General features: G+C 41.7%; 1 protein-coding gene across 2 annotated transcripts in view; it reads right to left on the reverse strand.

Annotated features, from left to right (window-relative positions):
- The window catches only part of NLG-4 (neuroligin 4), a 281,147-nt gene that overhangs the window by 54,570 nt on the left and 206,436 nt on the right, over window positions 1-20,141 (reverse strand). For both annotated transcript variants that reach the window (XM_012294946.2, XM_012294952.2), the window contains exon 9: window positions 14,390-14,541. In XM_012294946.2, the coding sequence (XP_012150336.1) occupies window positions 14,390-14,541 (152 nt within the window). The remainder of the gene's footprint in view (window positions 1-14,389; window positions 14,542-20,141) is intronic.

Here is a 20,141-nt window from a genome sequence, read left to right on the forward strand (position 1 = left end):
CAGAATCAATGTCGGTGTCCATTAATGCGCGTGCATTAGCCAATAAATAACGCAGCGTAGTTAAAACTTCGCAATCGCATTAACGTGTTACGGGGCAAGGTTAATTTCATCGGCCAAACTCGAGCAATTACAAGCCCTTTTGATATTTTGTGGATAATAGTCAGCTACACAATGCTGTTCACCCCGTACGTGTGGCACATGTACACACACGCAAACACGTTTCGAATACCGACGATATCGATTTCGTATTTATTATCGCGACAGCGATAACGTAGTTTATCATAATTTACGGCAAATAGGCCAGACCCACGCCATCACACGTCGTAATTCAGCCTTGACTGACGCTAACTCCATGGGATTATCCCTTTCGCCCACCTGGATTCACCTCGTCACGGTTTCCATCCGTTATGGACCTTGCGATTTAAGCGTTTTTCACGTCACGTAATTGACGAAGCTTGTGCTTGTGTCCTAGTTAACCGAAAATAAGGATGACAGATAAGCTTGCGGTAAACTACACGTTTGGGGGTTTTTATGACGGCTGTTTCAAGTAATTGCTTGGTTTGTTACTTCGTTTAATTCTTAATGAGTCGAAGTATACAGAGATTGAGAAATTAAGTTGGGGTTCAGTGTTTAATTCCATGTCTGACGCTTCTGTGGCGGAATACGTTGATACATACTACTGAAATCATTGATATATACTACTGAAAGTTATCAGACTTCAAAATTTCATAATGCGTGGAATTATAGAGCATGATAGTACCATGCGTGGAATTACAATGCATCGACGTATCAGTGCGTGGAATTACGATGCTTGAAATTGCAACGCGTGGAATTATAGAGCGTGGTAGTACCATGCGTGGAATTACAGTGCATGGAAGTACCAAAGCCTAGAATTAGAATACGTGAAATTGCAGCGCGTAGAATTATAGAACGTGGAAGTATAACACGTGCAATTGCAATGCGTGAAATTACAACGCGTGGAATTATAGAACATGGTAGTACCACGCGTGGAATTACAATGCATCGAAGTACCAGTGCGTGGAATTACGATGCTTGAAATTGCAATGCGTGGAATTATAAAACGTGGTAGAACTATGCGTGGAATTACAATGCATGGAAGTATCAATGCATAGAATTACAATACGTGAAATTTTGTCGCGTGGAATTATAGAACGTGGAAGTACCACGTGTGGAATTACAATGCGTGAAACTACAACGCGTGGAATTGCAGTGCGTGAAATTGCAGTGCGTGAAATTGCAACGCGTGGAATTGCAATGCATCGAAGTACCAGTGCATAGAATTACAATGCGTGAAATTACAACGCGTGGAATTATAGAACGTGGAAGTATCACGCGTGGAATTCCAATGCATCGAAGTTCCAGTGCGTAGAATTACAATGCGAGAAATTGCGACATTGTCCAACCACTCAAAACGGCATTACAGTACACAAATTTTTATAAAAATATTCAAGCTTTAATTCAATTCCTGTTCCAACAGTTGCACATCTGAATGAAGTTATCGATGTAACGTTCCAGCGATGTAATCAATTTTTTTATCGCTGAATTTTATTTATAGTGTTATACGAGTATGAAAATAAAAGTGATACGAAGGTAAATTGATATGAAAACAACACTGAAATTATTGGACCGATTATTATCCTTGTTTGTCTCGTCGATCATGGATTAAATGAGAGGTCAATGCAAACACATCGGGACGAGCGGTTTGTGTAATGTCTAAATAAAATTAGCATTTAAACGGACTAGATCGAACGAACCTATCCGGGACAGTGGTTTGCGAACAAAGAGATAACGAAATTTCGATTTCGGGAAATCCGACTATCTTTCATATAGATTCTGGAATCAACCGATCGGATTTGCTTTTGAAATTGCTTTTTATCGCGTCACGTGTGTCCCGTTTTATTTTATAGATCACTGTTCTATTGTAGATAGCTTTTAATCTTGCTGTGAGCGAGTCATAAAGGAAAGTGCACCCGATTACGAGCAAAAGTATCGATTTCAACTGATATATCGGATTATCAATGAATAAAAAAACATGGATCAAATTCATTTTCGAAATACGGAAATGTTGGTGTCAATTCTTGTTACGAACTTCCGAAATCCATCAATCAACCTGTATTTCGCACAAAGTTATTTCTGCCCAGCGTAAGCATAGACCTGGTCAACAATCAAACACGTTGGCAAACATCAAAAAGATTCCAGAAAAAAAGCAAACAAGCGGAACGATATCCTTTAAATCTCGCGCTTGTCCTTCGAGGTTCGATTTCGTAGACACAGAGGCGAATAAATAAAAAAAATTCAACGACCCTCAGCCACTCGAGTTTCGATCGAACGTGACATATTTACTTCCGTTCCGGTTTTTGCCGGAAACTGAGACCGTACCACGGTGGCAAACTTCCCGAGTAAATTTCAATCCGTGATTCTTGTCCCTCTTCTTCTTCTGTGTCTATGATTTCCAGGCAAATAGAGGAGTTTCGATACTCTACGACTTTCCACTTCTAGAAAGTCGTCCGTTGTGTCCAACACACACACACATACAGTATGTTACTGCTTGCCCTGGAAACGATTTAAGCGAGTACTTCTTTCGACTTCCGGTTGCCAGACTTCGCCTCTTTTCCACGCGAGAGAGGAGGAGCAAAAATAAAAAGAAGAACAGTAAACCGTCTGTCTAAGAATCGTTCACGTGTGACCGTAAGTAAGTTTATCGTTGCTCGTAGCAGGAATAAAAGTACAGCCGGTGATTTCTCGACACAGCACGAGGGGAATTACTGTCAACTTCCGTCTCTCGACGATGTGCCCCGGCCGGGTTAGAGGGAGGAAGCTCGATTAACCGCGAGGGAATCGGCCACGAAATAGGATTTCGCGACGAATCGAGTGGAAAACACTGGACGGACAGGTGTTCCTGGATATGTTTTCTATGTTTTTTTTATTTCTGCACCGGTAAACGTTCGAGTAGATCGATTTCGAACGTTTCCTCTGGTGAATAGGCTACTCTAAATTGCTGAACGGTAGTCACTGAAGTTGTTAATTGAGGATTCAATTCGTCCTTTTTTAATTAATCTCCCTGTTACTCAAGCTTTAAACAAGTATTCACTTTACTAATACTTCAATTGAGATTGCACATTGATGACTTTTTTATGCACTAATCAGAGTTACAGTAGATTTTACATTTTGAACAAGTGCACTTAAGAGGAACATATTTGTACAAATTATGTCAGTGACGGAAAGAAAGAAATGGATCAAAAATCCATGAAATCACGGAGAAAATCGAGTACGAAAGAACCGCAGGAAGGCAGTATATTCAAAGAACATAATAGGCCACATACGAACAACGTGTCTGTCAGAAAGGGGATCTCGTGCATTTTAAGAACAGGAGTTCCCTCTGTTCTCGATCGTAATCCCCGCATAAATCGACCTATCCATCCAAGTCCTAACAATACAACGAAACTTGGTCCGAACAGGATGCGCGTCGTCGATACGGTTTCGAGGGGATCTTTGTGTTGTCGTCGTAAAAAAGAAAGGCCGGAAGAAAGAGGAGGAAGAATAAGAAGAAGAAGGGGTGTCTGCGAGCGAGAAATTCGCTCGAACGAGTTTCGAGGTATAACCTTGACAAAAGCCTTATTCCGGGATCCGCCGGTTCTTTCTCTTTGAGAGAAGAGCAACAAAAAAGGCTTCGGATCAACGAAGAGAAGAGCATCCCTGCAGATGTCTGAGTCTACCCTAACCTTTGTACCGAGTACAGAGCAATCTACCACACGGAGCAATCTTTGCTCGAATGTCCCTCTCTCCATTTCCATTATTGGGAACGAGTTCGACCACGGCATATACAACGTTGTATTAAGACACTTTTAACTTTTAGCGATCGTATGCATCGAATGACAACGTTATACGTATCAAGTTTCGACGTGGTAAGTCGACGTATCGGATTACAATGCTTGGTGACTCGCGGCGCATCGAATTACAACTCGTGGTGATGCAAGGTATTGAATTACAGCACGTGGTGGATCGACGTATTGAATTACAATGCTTGGCGACTCACGACGCATCGAATTACAACTTGTGGTGATGCAACGTATTGAATTACAGCACGTGGTAGGTCGACGTATCGAATTACAGTGCTTGGTGACTCGCGGCGCATCGAATTACAACTCGTAGTGATGCAACGTATTGAATTACAGCACGTGGTAGGTCGACGTATCGAATTTCAATGCTTGGTGACTCACGACGCATCGAATTACAACTCGTGGTGATGCAAGGTATTGAATTACAGCACGTGGTGGATCGACGTATTGAATTACAATGCTTGGCGACTCACGACGCATCGAATTACAACTTGTGGTGATGCAACGTATTGAATTACAGCACGTGGTAGGTCGACGTATCGAATTACAGTGCTTGGTGACTCGCGGCGCATCGAATTACAACTCGTAGTGATGCAACGTATTGAATTACAGCACGTGGTAGGTCGACGTATCGAATTACAATGCTTGGTGACTCACGACGCATCGAATTACAACTTGTGGTGATGCAACGTATTGAATTACAGCACGTGGTAGGTCGACGCATCGAATTTCAATGCTTGACGACTCACGACGTATCGAATTACAACTCGTAGTGATGCAACGTATTGAATTACAGCGCGTGGTAGGTCGACGTATCGAATTTCAATGCTTGGTGACTCACGACGCATCGAATTACAACTCGTGGTGATGGAACGTATTGAATTACAGCACGTGGTAGGTCGACGTATCGAATTTCAATGCTTGGTGACTCACGACGCATCGAATTACAACTCGTGGTGATGCAAGGTATTGAATTACAGCACGTGGTGGATCGACGTATTGAATTACAATGCTTGGCGACTCACGACGCATCGAATTACAACTTGTGGTGATGCAACGTATTGAATTACAGCACGTGGTAGGTCGACGTATCGAATTACAGTGCTTGGTGACTCGCGGCGCATCGAATTACAACTCGTAGTGATGCAACGTATTGAATTACAGCACGTGGTAGGTCGACGTATCGAATTACAATGCTTGGTGACTCACGACGCATCGAATTACAACTTGTGGTGATGCAACGTATTGAATTACAGCACGTGGTAGGTCGACGCATCGAATTTCAATGCTTGACGACTCACGACGTATCGAATTACAACTCGTAGTGATGCAACGTATTGAATTACAGCGCGTGGTAGGTCGACGTATCGAATTTCAATGCTTGGTGACTCACGACGCATCGAATTACAACTCGTGGTGATGGAACGTATTGAATTACAGCACGTGGTGGATTGACGTATCGAATTACAATGCTTGGTGACTCACGACGCATCGAATTACAGCTCGTGTTGATGCAAGGTATCAAATTACTGCTCGTGGTAATTCTCGACGTATTAAATTACAATACGTGGTGATGCAACGCATCGAATTACAGCACGTGTTGATTCTCGCCGCATCGAATTACAGCTCGTGGTAATGTAGCCTACCGACTTACGGCACGTATTCTCAACGTATCCAATTACAACTCATGATGCAACCTATCGGATTACGTGGAGATCCACCGCATCGAACTGCAAAGCTCCTACGCATGAATTCTAAGCATATGAAGTCCGTAAATAAATTTCTCCCTTCAACTTCGCATTATCTTACCTCTACTAAATACTAATATCTAGTAAATACCGGAGAAAATTCTACTGTATTAACTATCCAAGATTGTTCATAGTGAACACGCTAAACGAAGCTGGCTTTTGGCATCACATAAACATCCCCTAAATTGGTGTAAAAATTTAGTTCGTACCAACAATACCGTTGAACGATCCCTCGATACCTGTTATCACAAAGGCAATTTGTAATTCTCCGGTCGTAAATCAAGCGGGCGCGGGCTTTTCACACCATTTCGTTTAACGCCGCCACGCGTGCACGTGTCGCACATTGTTAAACGAGGTCTGCCCGATTACAGATAGAACGAGCGTTTTATCATTAGTGCACAGTATCCGCAACTATCGGTACAATTTATCATAAATTGAAACGAGTATAGACTCTTCGAAAGTATAATAATCAGACGAAAAAGATTAATGACACATCTATTAAGTCATTTTCGATTGCAATAATGATTAACCGTTATCGATCTCTTTTGCGACGTTCAATTAAATCGTGCGACGCGTTATAGTTCTCGATATTGTTCGAGGAATTCATGTATTTCCGTGACAGAAGCACGCCGCGAAAAATGCAATATTGTTTCGGCTGGCCTCCACTTTTTCCGCGTGCCTCGCTTATGGCAGATTGAAAAAGCGCGTCGCTCGTGATATACGTATCGAAAGGGGTGGGCTCGCTTTTCAAAATAAACAATCGAGCAAACACACAGAGCGGGGCACAAGGACCACGGAGTCGCGTGAAATCGCGAAAAGTTGCCTCGACAGACTGATTCGACGGGCACGGAAATTATTTCCCGACCATTTTCCCTGCCTCGAATCCGCTCGCGCTTTCATCGGTGCGGATGACACGCGTCACGAAGGCACATCTACCTCGTTGGAACTCGAATATTCCCAGTTCAAACTATCTCTGTAGCTGAACTTTACTCTGAACATCCATCGTACATCCACCGGCTGTGATAACGAATTCCCTGATTTTAACGGTGGCAGCGTTTTAATAGGCTAATTTTGTTCGGATGCTTAACCTGATTGGACGCAGTAGAACACTCGGTGCATAGTCAGACATTTAAGGTCATTTCGAATTCCTTCTGTTTAATCGAACAGCTGATCGTTCTCATTTTCTCTAAGCTTCCAATTTTCTTACCACCTTTCAAAGAATGAATGATCGGTGATGGAAACTTGTGTTATAAATTGAGAATGTCCCAAATGCAACTTCATCGGAACGCGTATTTTGGATCGTTAAATTCGATTCAGCAAGGGGTAGGTTTTCCTCTGGTTTTTTGTTTTCTTTTTTGCTGTTCTCTCAAAGAGCAATTAAAATCACCTGATTGTAGGTGAAACGGCACGCGCTCGAATTCCGTGGTGAATCGGATTTGATTCAGCTGGCAATCAGCACGCAGTGATTGCTAATTCGGGCTTGGAAACGGGCATTCCACTCGTTTCGGCCGCTACTTTTTGATCGTTCGTTTAATTAACGAGGAAAAAATAGCCGACGTTTCGACGCTTATGCGGCATAGGATTATGCATACCGGTCCGATTTCACCCTCGCAAATGGACCATTTTCAATTTCGAGGTCTCCTCGTTTTTTCCCAAGCGAAGCAATCGTTCGCCGTGAATATTCATTTTTGATTTCAATTTTATATTTAAAGAGGTAGGAAAGGCGCGACACTATTTGTTGCAGTTCATGATCGAACATAAAATCACCATATTATGTACGAAATCCTCGTCTCTCTTTCTGTTTTCATAGTTTTAATAGAATTCCTGCTCCACCGTGAATTATACGTTTTTCGACGATAAATCGATCGCTTATCTGACCATTTCGAGCCAGAACAAAAATTACGGGCCGTTGAGAGGATTATTCGAAAATGTGGATTCGATGGGTCGCAAAATATCAGATGTAAGGTTTAGCCGCGTCCGATTCAATTCAACGCGTTATCCTGTAATCGGGTTTTAACCTGTGTCGATTGTATTTTACAGAGATTCGTAAAAAAGCAATCCAGAGGGAACTGCATCGATTTTCCTATTGGGACCTCAAATTCGAACGGCACGATTTTTTTTTTATCGGAAATCTAATGCATATGTTCTATGAGGATAATTTTTATTTCACTCGTCGATAACGTGGAATATTAATAGAAAGATAATGCCACGGTTGACTCTGTATCCAAAGTGTAACAGGTTGCAAATAATTTACAGGAATTAATGAACGAACTTAACGTGACGTATGCATTCTCGAGCAAAGACGTCTCTCTCAATCTTCTGCTCAAAATGCCATCGTGGACTTCATCGATATTCCATTTGCGACGTTCAGTGTCACGTTCATCGAGGCAGACGGTCCAGGAGGAAGCCGAGGACGATCAGCATCCGGTTCGTTGGCACGATCGTGCCGCCACGGAAACACCATATTCGAAGACGGTCCTTTACGACCAAGTCGTCCAATTTTCCTATAATCCCTGGCAGTACGTTCCTCGGGGACTCGCTCGGTGGGTTGCTGGTCCACGTTGAAAACGAAACTCAACTCTCTCTATCGTCTTTGCCCGCCGGTTTACCGGAATCCCCGGGATTCGGTAATAATACATGAAGAGAAGGCAGCGGAGAAAGATAGGGCGAAGACGCGGCAGAACGAATTGAAATTTTGATCATCCCGCCATCTGTATTCCCGATGCGGGCTTAATGTAAAATGGCTATCTCTAGACAATGGGGATTCTTTCGCCATGCGATGTTCGGAAAATTGAACAACTTTACAGGCTGTATAATCTTTTGTATATCGAGAACGACTTCCACGACCTACTCAGATTTCAAGCTTCCGAATTTCGAGAACACGTGAAATGGAACGTCGTATGAATGTCGCAGTTGATGCTGGAATCAATGAAACATGGAATAATAAAAATAGAGGAACAAATAGAGGATGTATATCAATCGGAGGGTTTTCGAACGTGAATGCTTTGACAGGATTTCGTTACAGCGTCGTAAAATAACGTGTACAGCATATCGATTTATAGTTCGAAGAAAGTGACTGCATTCAGGACTGCACGAACGTTCTTCGGTGAAATTGTCCACACGGGATTCGTGCGACTTTAAATGCATCCACCGAGAGCGTGTGCACAGAAGAGAACGGAATTTATAAATTTAGAAGCCATTTAGAATGTAGAGAGAGAATTCAGAATTTAAAAGTTGGAATTCTGCACTGGTGTTTAGCATACGACATTTAGAGTGCGAACTGAATTTTTTAATTGAAAAGTTTATTCTGATTTTTATGTTTGGAGCACGTGGGGAATTTTGGTGTGACGAATTAGAATGCGTGGTGATGCAAGGTATCGAATTACAGCACGTGGTGATTCCGAGGTATCGAATTACAACTCGTGGTGATGCAACGTATCGAATTACAACACGTGGTGACTCTGACATATCGAATTACAGCACGTGTTGATTCCGACGCATCGAATTACAACTTATGGTGATTCCGAGGTATCGAATTACAATGCGTGGTGAAGCAAGGCATCGAATTACCGCACGTGGTGATTCTAACGCATCGAATTACCGCACGTGGTAATTCTGACGCATCGAATTACAACTTGAGAAGCTGGAACGTATCGAATTACAGCATATGGTGATTCCGACGCATCGAATTACAACTCGTGGTGAAGCAAAGTATCGAATTACAGCACGTGGTGATTCTGACGCATCGAATTACAATGCGTGGTGAAGCAAGGTATCGAATTACCGCACGTGGTGATTCTGACGCATCGAATTACAATGCGTGGTGAAGCAAGGCATCGAATTACTGCACGTGGTGATTCTGACGCATCGAATTACAATGCGTGGTGAAGCAAGGCATCGAATTACCGCACGTGGTGATTCTGACGCATCGAATTACCGCACGTGGTAATTCTGACGCATCGAATTACAACTTGAGAAGCTGGAACATATCGAATTACCGCACGTGGTGATTCTGACGCATCGAATTACAGCATATAGTGATTCCGACGCATCGAATTACAACTCGTGGTGAAGCAACGTATCGAATTCCAGCACGTGTAGATGCAACATATCGAATTACAGCACGTGTTGATTCCGTCGCATCGAATTACAACTCTCGGTGAAGCAACCTATTGAATTACAACGAAAGAGAACCAGAACCCAGCAATTTAGAATGTATAGAGAGAATTCAGAATTCAAAAGATGTTTCTGTACCACTTTCGAGCATAAAACCTTCAGAGTGTAAACTGAATTTTTTAACAAAATATGTATTCCGATGCTTTCTATTTCAGAAGACAGTACATGAAGATATCGTCGAGGTTTTTGATGTAGAAAATGAGACCATAAGAGCATACACGCAAAATGTGAATACATGAAAAATAACAGAGTAAAAATTGCGAAAGCGAGAAGCCCTGCGGGCGATCGCGGGTAAGATTTAAGAAGGCCGCTTACAGAGCACCCCTATTTCACCCCCGTGTGCATTTTGTCGATCGTTAAAGCCCCGATTGTAGATCGTCGCGCCGAAAACGCGAATCGCATTACCGCATATCAATTCTCGACATTATACGTCGTGTAAGTGTGCACGCACACGTTCGCGACGGGTATCTTGTGCGCGTGTGTGCAGAAGGGGTCGAGGCGCAGGGGCGGTGTGCTCTCGGGGTGTATCGACAAAGCGAAATTTACGTCGCTCGAGGCGAGGACCTCACTGAAATATCATCGGTTCGTTTCAACCTCGCTTTTGCATATTCATGCGTGGCCAGAGAGACGGGAACCGAGAAACCAGAGGGAAAAAGAGGACGAGAGGAGGAGAGTGAGAAACGCGGGAAAGATGTACGAAGACAGAAAAAGCAGTTAGAAATCATGGAAATTCGACAGAAACGGATATGGAAGGTGGAACGAGAGGTTGAGGGATATTGGTGGAAGATGAAAACGGATCGAGAGAAATATAGAGACTGAGGACTTGCGTGCTGTTAATGAAAGGTTTCGAGATTTATTGTGCGGATAGTAATAACATGTGGCGATAAAATGTGGGGAAATGTGGAGTACGAAGAATCGCGGTAAATTACAATGCGAGGAATTACGGAGCGTGGAGTTACGATGTATGGAAATACAGCACGTAGAATTACAACGCGTGGAGTTACAGTATATATGAAATTATAGGACATGGAATTCCAGCGCGTGGAATTATGGCATATGGAATTAGAATGCGTGAAATTACAGCGCGTGGAGTTCAACATATGTGAAATTACAGAACGTGGAATTCCAGCGCGTGGAGTTATGGCATATGGAATTACAATGCGTGAAATTACAGCGCGTGGAGTTACAACATATGTGAAATTACAGAACGTGGAATTCCAGCGCGTGGAGTTATGGCATATGGAATTACAATGCGTGAAATTACAGCGCGTGGTGTTACAACGTATATGAAATTACAGAACGTGGAATTCCAGCTCGTGGAGTTATGGCATATGGAATTACAATGCGTGAAATTACAACGCGTGGAGTTACAACATATGTGAAATTACAGAACGTGGAATTCCAGGGCGTGGAATAACAACATATATGCAATTACAGAGCGTGGAATTCGAACGCGTGGAGTTATGGCATATGGAATTACAATGCGTGAAATTCCAGCGCGTGGAGTTACAACATATGTGAAATTACAGAACGTGGAATTCCAGCGCGTGGAGTTATGGCATATGGAATTACAATGCGTGAAATTACAACGCGTGGAGTTACAACATATGTGAAATTACAGAACGTGGAATTCCAGGGCGTGGAATAACAACATATATGCAATTACAGAGCGTGGAATTCGAACGCGTGGAGTTATGGCATATGGAATTACAATGCGTGAAATTACAGCGCGTGGAGTTACAACATATGTGAAATTACAGAACGTGGAATTCCAGCGCGTGGAGTTATGGCATATGGAATTACAATGCGTGAAATTACAACGCGTGGAGTTACAACATATGTGAAATTACAGAACGTGGAATTCCAGGGCGTGGAATAACAACATATATGCAATTACAGAGCGTGGAATTCGAACGCGTGGAGTTATGGCATATGGAATTACAATGCGTGAAATTCCAGCGCGTGGAGTTACAACATATATGAAATTACAGAACGTGGAATTCCAGCGCGTGGAGTTATGGCATATGGAGTTACAGTGCGTGAAGTTACAGAGCGTGGAGCAACCGCGCAAGAAATTAAAGCGCATGGACTTACGAAGCATGATTTCATAGCGCGACAACAGAAAACGTAGAGCTGCAACTCGTTGCAATATCGTCTAGTGATTTTCTATGAATTGTTTTTTTTAAACCGATAAAATTTCCAAAGAGAATCTATAGAATAGAAGGTAAAAGGTACAGGAGCAGCGCAGATAGAATTGTCACGAATTTGTTAAGCAACAAACAACTTCAATTTGAACTGGAAAGTGGAATATCGACTCAATATTGTTCGCGAAACAACAAAGCCTCGAATTATTTGGCACAAATGGCTTTTGTCTTGGTGCAGCACGTCACGTAGGGAAACAGAAGCATCGGGGTGCGACCGGTATCACGTAATATCTTCGTGTACGTGGTCGTATCTCTAAACTCGCGGCCGAAATTACTTGTTATTGTACGTCTTCTTGCCGCAGGAAACGCGCGGACGAGCGTGATCCAGCTACGCGATTAGTTGAACCTCGATACTTACAAGCCATATCTGGTTTTGCAGTTTCCGTTGTTCGATTCCGAGCTTTCTCGAATCCCGAGATACCATCTACCGACAGTAATTTGATTTCTATTTGCATTTTATTTGCGAATTAAATAGATGGATATTCGAAACAACGGCAACATCGTATTGATTAAACTTGCTATCAGTTCTGGACGAATTGATTAAGCTTATGATTGCATCGATTAAGCTTACAATTGGTCCAACTTAGATTGATTAAGCTTAAACTGATTAAGCTTACAATTGGTTCAAGTAAGATTAATTAAGCCTCTGATCCATCGATTGAACTTGCAAATTCGAATTAGCTCGTAATCCAAGTCCATTTTCTCAATCAATATTTTATTAAAAACAATGGGTCTATTCTGATCAAGAGCAGAATTTCAAATGACGTATTTAAATCGTGTAGACTCGTTTGAAAAAATCTGAAACATGTTCACAACAGGAACGAATAAGTCCGTGAAAAATTGACACAGTTTCTCGAACGTGAAGCACAAAAGGTGACTCATTAAACGGAAGTACTCCAGAGAATTTCTGCTTAATATCTCGTACCTTTCGAGCATGATTTGGAAGAAGGTTGAAAGGTCGTTCAGTGTCGTTAAAAAATTAGTATTCATTTTTTAGAACGTTCCGTGACGCGGAACGGAGTAAAGGCTTAATTAACGTTTCGTTGCCAGAAAGATTGGCTTCCCGGTTTCGTTTGAGGACGGAATAGAATTTAATTTTGCAAAATACAATCCGGGAAATATTGAAAAATTGAGCGACAAAGGCTGGAAGAATCAAATCGATCAACCAACAACAGACAGGAATTTGAACGACGGAAATGATGAAACCGGAAGCTAAAACGGCAATTATAGCCGGGAGAATGCATCGTTCCCGAAAAAAAATATTCCACCGGCGTAAACGTGTGTTTGATGTCCAGCTAAATTCGCGTTTACGTTCATGAATATTTCATCTCTACTTTTTGAATATTTATCGAGCCATGTTCTGGGGGCTTTTTTCTTTGGGCCATATCAATTTGTATCCACGAGCTCGATGGCCTGGATATATTTCCGCTGGGCAAAAGTGCGGGCCTCGATAGTTAATAAAACATATTCCAACATCGAAACGCAACGCTGCAAACGATGGAAAATCAATAACAAATATCAGAGGAACCTTCTTTGACAGTAATATCCTCACGTGTAATTCACGGTTTATGTTACTTAATAAAACTGAATTGAATTTCGAGGATTTTCAATTGAAGCGCAGTGTAATTGTGACGCGACGGTAACGCGTAGAATAACTATACGTTCCGGTACAATACAATTCCGATCCGTAGAATCACAGCGCGAATACAGCGTGTAGAATTACGGACAGAATTGCACGGCCATATAGCGATTCAATGTAACTGATTTTAAAGAGTATCGTGTACCAATTTTTCAGTTCTAAATTTTTGTAGAATGAAAATAACTATCAGTGACCAAGTGACCTAATCCATAAATTTGAATAAGGAAATTCGTCCGAAATTGTAGGTTGGAAAATGCAGGAGTTGCGATTGGATTCAAAAAAATATTTTTTCTCTAATCCAGTCCCGCCTCTGTTTCCGCGGACTGTTCCTCCCCTTTTTCGCCTCTGTTCTCATTCATGAATATGGAAAATTAGACCTTTCGGCGACGGGATCCTCTCTGTTTTTTCTCTTCCTCTTTCCGCCGCGTACGCAGCAGCTCGCAAATTGATTTCGCGCAAGCGGTGCCACACTGCTGTTGATTCAAAGGGAAAAGGGATTGCTTTTCCGACTGCTTCTCGATGAAAATTGAAATTCACAAAGCGACGAAGAATGGATTTGCGATGACAGCACCCGGTATATATTCTTTATTTCAACTTAAAGCGAACCTACAGTCTCCTGATTTATTATTCAAATTTGTTCGATTGCGAAATTGTAGGAACCGAATCGAGGTCTTGCATATTCGAAATAAACGTGATCGAAGATACGAAAAATGGGACCAGTGGAAGTGCTCGAACAACTGATCGAGATCATTTTCTACTCACCCAGTTCTGACGAAGTTGGCGAAGTACTGTACGATGCTCTCCGAAAGTGCCACTTCAGATCTGGTATAGTTTCTTGGGAAGTGGCCGAAACCATCCACCAATGGTGCACCGAAAACGAATGGCAACTCTTCGCCGTGAACGGAGCCCATCTTCTGAAATCAGACAATGCAAGAATTGATCAGTTTCCGCTTCAAATCACATATTCGATTCCTTTCAAGCAAAACACCCGTACGATAAAAGTGACAGAGTGCGATGTTTCTTTGAGGGTAATACAAATAGTCTAAAAACAAACTTTGACAATTATCTATGTCGCTGTATCTGTTTTGACGTTTCATTTGTTTCGACATGGTGTGCTTTTGAAAATAAACAGCTCGAGAATACAGAATTTCTCATTTAAAAGCTTGAAGATGTTGCGACGTATCGAATTACAGCAACTGGTAGATCGACGCATCGAATTACAATGCTTGGTGACTCACGACGTATCGAATTACAACACGTGGTGATGTGAGGTATCGAATTACAACTCGTGGTGATGCAACATATCGAATTACAACACGTGGTGATTCCGAGGTATCGAATTACAACTCGTGGTGATGCAACGTATCGAATTACAACACGTGGTGACTCTGACATATCGAATTACAGCACGTGTTGATTCCGACGCATCGAATTACAACTTATGGTGATTCCGAGGTATCGAATTACAACTCGTGGTGATGCAACGTATCGAATTACAACACGTGGTGACTCTGACATATCGAATTACAGCACGTGTTGATTCCGACGCATCGAATTACAACTAATGGTGAAGCAATCGAATTACAACGAAAGAGAACCCAGCAATTTAGAATGTATAGAAAGAAATAAAAATTCGACAGATGTTTCTGCACCAGTGTCCTTGAAAAGCTCGAAGCCTTCTTGGATAATTACCTTTAAAAGTCCACAAAGTAACGCGTCGTTAAACGTCCAACCGGATTAACGAGACGCTTGGAGAGGATTTGATCGCCTCGATCACGATGGACACGTCAGCTGTGGGTAATTCAATTTCTTTGGGATTCGAGCCCTTTCGACTGGAATTACCGCGTCCACCCAGCTATACGACCGCGTCGTTACAAGATGAAACATCGAGTCATGTAACATCACAGAGAGAAACGACACGTGCGGTGTTTCAAGTTTCACCTCGTGTAGCCTCGGGAGGAATTTCGGTTTGTACCGCACGTACAGAATCGAAGCGTGTAACCGTAGATGTACCGCAGGTTGGAGATCTCTGATCAACTGACAGGCGATAGGCAAGTGTCATGGTAGATTAAACGATTAATGGGTCGAGATTCCTTAGTGAGGTTCAGTGAAAATTGAAATGAATTCGAAACAATTGAAATATGGGTTTTTTTGCACGTACTGATAAATAGTTATTCGTGCAAACCCCTGTTGTTAACTAAACAATTTTGTTGCACATGTTCCCTGAATTGGAACTTTTCAAAAACAGTGATAGCTAACAAAAATTTTACAAAGTTTCATCGAAAATGTTGCAGTGTTCAATAGTGTATACCGATACCGAATTTACAGATGATTCAGTTCCCACGAAATATTTTTATTTGTAATAACCGATTCCATCGTGGAGAAACATTTTTATTTTCTCCTGAAATCCTCTTTAAAGCTCGCATTAACTGAATCCTGCTTTGTGAATTTTTACCCGCGATTCGAATCGATTTATTTCCGTCTCGACGAACACCAATTACGAGTTCTTCGTTTATTGGATAACCTCTTTGCTATCAGACGTACACGTTTCACTCATTTCCTCTGAAAACAGCCGTGGAAAGAAGAATATGAACGCTTGTTTAAACAATGTTTCCGCTGTGGTAGCTGTAAATTGTTTCATGAATAATCGAACGTGTTTCCGTTAAAAAAATACTTTTTGTATAAATAAATTTGTCGCCCTCCAATCCTTTTTGCAAAGCGGATTATACCACGAGATTTGGATTTACAGTTTGTGGGAGACCAGCGAAGTCTCAAAGGTTCGTAGAATCCTTTTGCAAGAATTACAACCGACTATTTCCTTTCGTTCGTTCAAAATAGGACGTGGATTTATTACTTTCGCAACCGTAAACCCGTGGTCGGTATAAGTGGCTTAACCGATCATGCAACTATGAAGCGTATCTACTTAAAATTTATCCATCTTCCTAATATTTTTACCATCATAGTGATTTATAACAAAGCTTTTATGAACTCGAACACGGGTCATAATCACAAAAAAAGAAGTAAACCGGGTTCTTGCAGCGAGGAATTGGTTTCCATTAAAAGTGCGGCGAGAAACAGATTAAATTTCGTTTTCCCTGGAAAATTACTTTTCCTCGCGAATCCGCTCATCTTTTCGCGGCGAACCAGTCACCTGGTGTCTGTCGGGAAGCAGTTCTTCCTTGAAAATTCTGAGAAGTTATAGTTTCTGTTTTCAGAATACTGTTCCCGCGGAACTTTTTCGTCCGACGGAATCGGTTTCAAACAGCGAATTCATCCTTTCTGACCGCGAGTTCCCAGATACGATTTTCTGATTGCGAAGTAAATAAACGACCGGCAAGAAATTACTTCACGCTATTAAGGACTGACCGAGAAAAAACTTAGCGTAGTTTTTGTTCTTGGCCTGGTTGCAGTCGCATGAAAGTTTCGCGCCGAGGGGGAAAAAGTTTCTTATGCCACGGTTTACGATCTGCCGTCTTTTTTCGTGAGATTACAGGCGTAAACAAACGAGAACGTACGTACGTATCCGTCTAGCGGGCCACAAAGTCGCGAAACTAGTGCACGGATTGCGAGGAACAGGGAAATATATAGTCTCGCTACGAATTCTCTAGAAATTTGTTGCCAGCGGCAGGAAGACCAAATTCTTAATAAAAAAACATCTTATGCAAAAATTGAAAATTATTATAAAGCCATTTGTAATATTTACTGACAACAGAAATAATATCAGTCAAAAAATCTGACAATATTACAATATTGACAATACGTCAATATTTACCTCTAATAATACCGACATATTCATTGTTGATACATCAAATATTAACAGTATTAATCGATTGAGTCCCCATAGTACTGCAAGCATAAAAATGGTGACATGATTTCAGTAAATTCAACATGTACTACAGTAGCTTCGTTGAAAAGCATCAGGCAAGTAGAGGAATTTTGTCGACAGGACGATAACAATAATACTCGAGTACAAAATTGTCTTGGCCCTAATTTCTTATACTTCTGACGATTTAAATGCATACAGCGCGATAAGATCAACGGTTCCGCAAGATTGTTGAAAGTTGAAATCAAGGAAATTGTTCCAAGGAACAAGATCAGAGCCGCGATACATTCGGATCCACGGATTACTTTAACGAAGTCCTGCTGCATCTATAAGAGGATCCTGATTAAACTCGAGATCCGCGATAGAACATCGAGCTTCCAAAAAAAAGGACGAAGAAAAAAGATAAGGATCTTTTTAAGCTTCTATAGTGAATGGATCGAAGAGCAAAGAGCAAAATAGGTCGAGAAGAGGAGCTTAAGTAAATAAGAGTAGACAAGTAAAGACCAACGGTAATGAGCTTAATAAAATAACGAGTAGAAACGAGGAGACCTTGCTTCCATTTTATTTTGCCTCCTCTTTTTGAAAAAAAAAGAACTGCTACGAGATGTTCCACTTCAGCGACTCGTTGCGACGCCTTTGCTTAATAATTTAAATTCATTCAGCAGCTACACGGATTCTTTGTTCTTAAATGCCAGTTATCGGAATAATTCATTGATCCTACGAATTTAATGTATCTATTATTCAATGTAACACAGGGGATAATGTGTTGAATTACGTGGCGATTCACTCCATTGAATTTTAACACGTAATGATCCAATGAATTACCTGGTGATTCTCGACGCATTGAATTACAATGCGTGGTGATTCGACGTATTGAATTTCAGTGCACAGATCTCAGGTATCGAATTACAACTCGTGGTGGCGATTTAATGTATCAAATTACAACACTTGGTGATTGGATGTATCATATTACAACACGTGGCGATTTGACGTATCGAATTACAACACGTGGCGATTTGACGTATCGAATTACCACACTTGGCGATTTGACGTATCATATTACAACACTTGGTGAGTTGACGTATCATGTTACAACATGTGGCGATTTGACGTATCATATTACAACACTTGGCGATTTGACGTATCATATTACAACGCGTGGCGATTTGATGTATCATATTACAACACGTGGCGATTTGACGTATCATATTACAACACGTGGCGATTTGACGTATCATATTACAACTCACGACGATCGAAAGCATCGAGTTACAAAGTGTGCCGATCGGTGTCTTTGAACTCTGTTAGCACGTTACTCGACGCAACCCAAGTTGCAATCGGTAAAATTATATCCGGATTAATAATTTGTTTTCCCGATACGTCATCGCGTTTCACCGGCGCAGACAATTTCCCGTCGCTCCCGTGTTTCGCGACTCATAGCACAGGAGCTCTAGCTCGGAAGGAAGGGTTAGAAAGGGTTGAACGAGACGCGCGGAATTCTCGAGTGAAAGTTACATCGTAATGGTCCAAGTTCGTCGACACCCAAGGAACGTTTCGCGAATATTATGCGACGGGAATGAAGAGAAGCTCCGGCGGTATATCGTGACGCTTTCGTAACGAGGTCGAGTTTAATGAAGGGGAAGCAACGACCGCGACGACGCTCTCGACGCCGTGGAAACGCGAATTTTGTATGCCATTTTCAGCCTATTCCTCTGCTTGTAATCCCCTTCCTCTCTTTCGCATCTTTGACCTTTACTTTTTTTAACATTTACAAAGCTTTGGGTTTTTGTACGGTGAACTTGACCTCAGGGTGAACGAGACACTTACGTGATCCTACGTTTCAATTATATTCTTTTTTTATTTCATTCTTCTCGTAAGATTATAATTGCTAGATTACATGGAAGTCTAAATGAGAGTATCCTTGTGAAGTTAAAAATACTTTCGGTAGTATTTTGATGAAGAAGATGCTGAGTTTATAAGTAGATGTTGTCTGACATATTAAGAACACTATCAAACTTATATGACAGACATTCAAACATGTCAGATTAAGGACGATGGTTCTAATTGTTCAGATTTTTGCTTAAATTCCAGAAAATGGTTTATCGGATGAGTAGTTGGTTGCAGAGCAAGTTGTCGAATGTTGAAGAGAATTAATTTTTGCAACAGTGTACAGAAATGGAGGAAAATCCTTGAGGTTTTTTCTCCGTCTTCAGCATTGTAAGTACTCTGTTTCAATTGAAACGTCATCATCCCGGGAACAAGTGAATCGAGAACGCCGCGAAATTACATGTCGAGCCAGCGAAAACCGCGTTGCGAACCTTAGCGCAAATTCCTGGTGGCACTCGTTCGCGACGATGGGAGAGCACGATAAGTACGCTCGTTGTTTAATTGTCGCCAGGAAAGTTAAGCTGTAAGCTAGCGAATTCGTACACCGCCACCTACACTTAATACCAGCAATACGAGCCAAAAGGAGCTTTCTAGCGTTTCACGTCGTCTTTCCTGCACTCCGGCAAGTTCCAGCAACTGCGAAATAGCAAGAACGATCTGTATAGTCGCTCGTTCTGGTCGACGTCTGTTCGACTTTTCGACGTGTGTTATTAACTGAAACTGTGCTTTTAATTAAATTGCGCGTCAAAGGATTAATATTTTAACGGGAACAAGGTATTTATGTGCGTACCGAAAAGTTGCACA

This window comes from Megachile rotundata, chromosome 14 (genome assembly GCF_050947335.1).
Source record: "Megachile rotundata isolate GNS110a chromosome 14, iyMegRotu1, whole genome shotgun sequence".
In the NCBI taxonomy this organism is placed as follows: domain Eukaryota; kingdom Metazoa; phylum Arthropoda; class Insecta; order Hymenoptera; family Megachilidae; genus Megachile; species Megachile rotundata.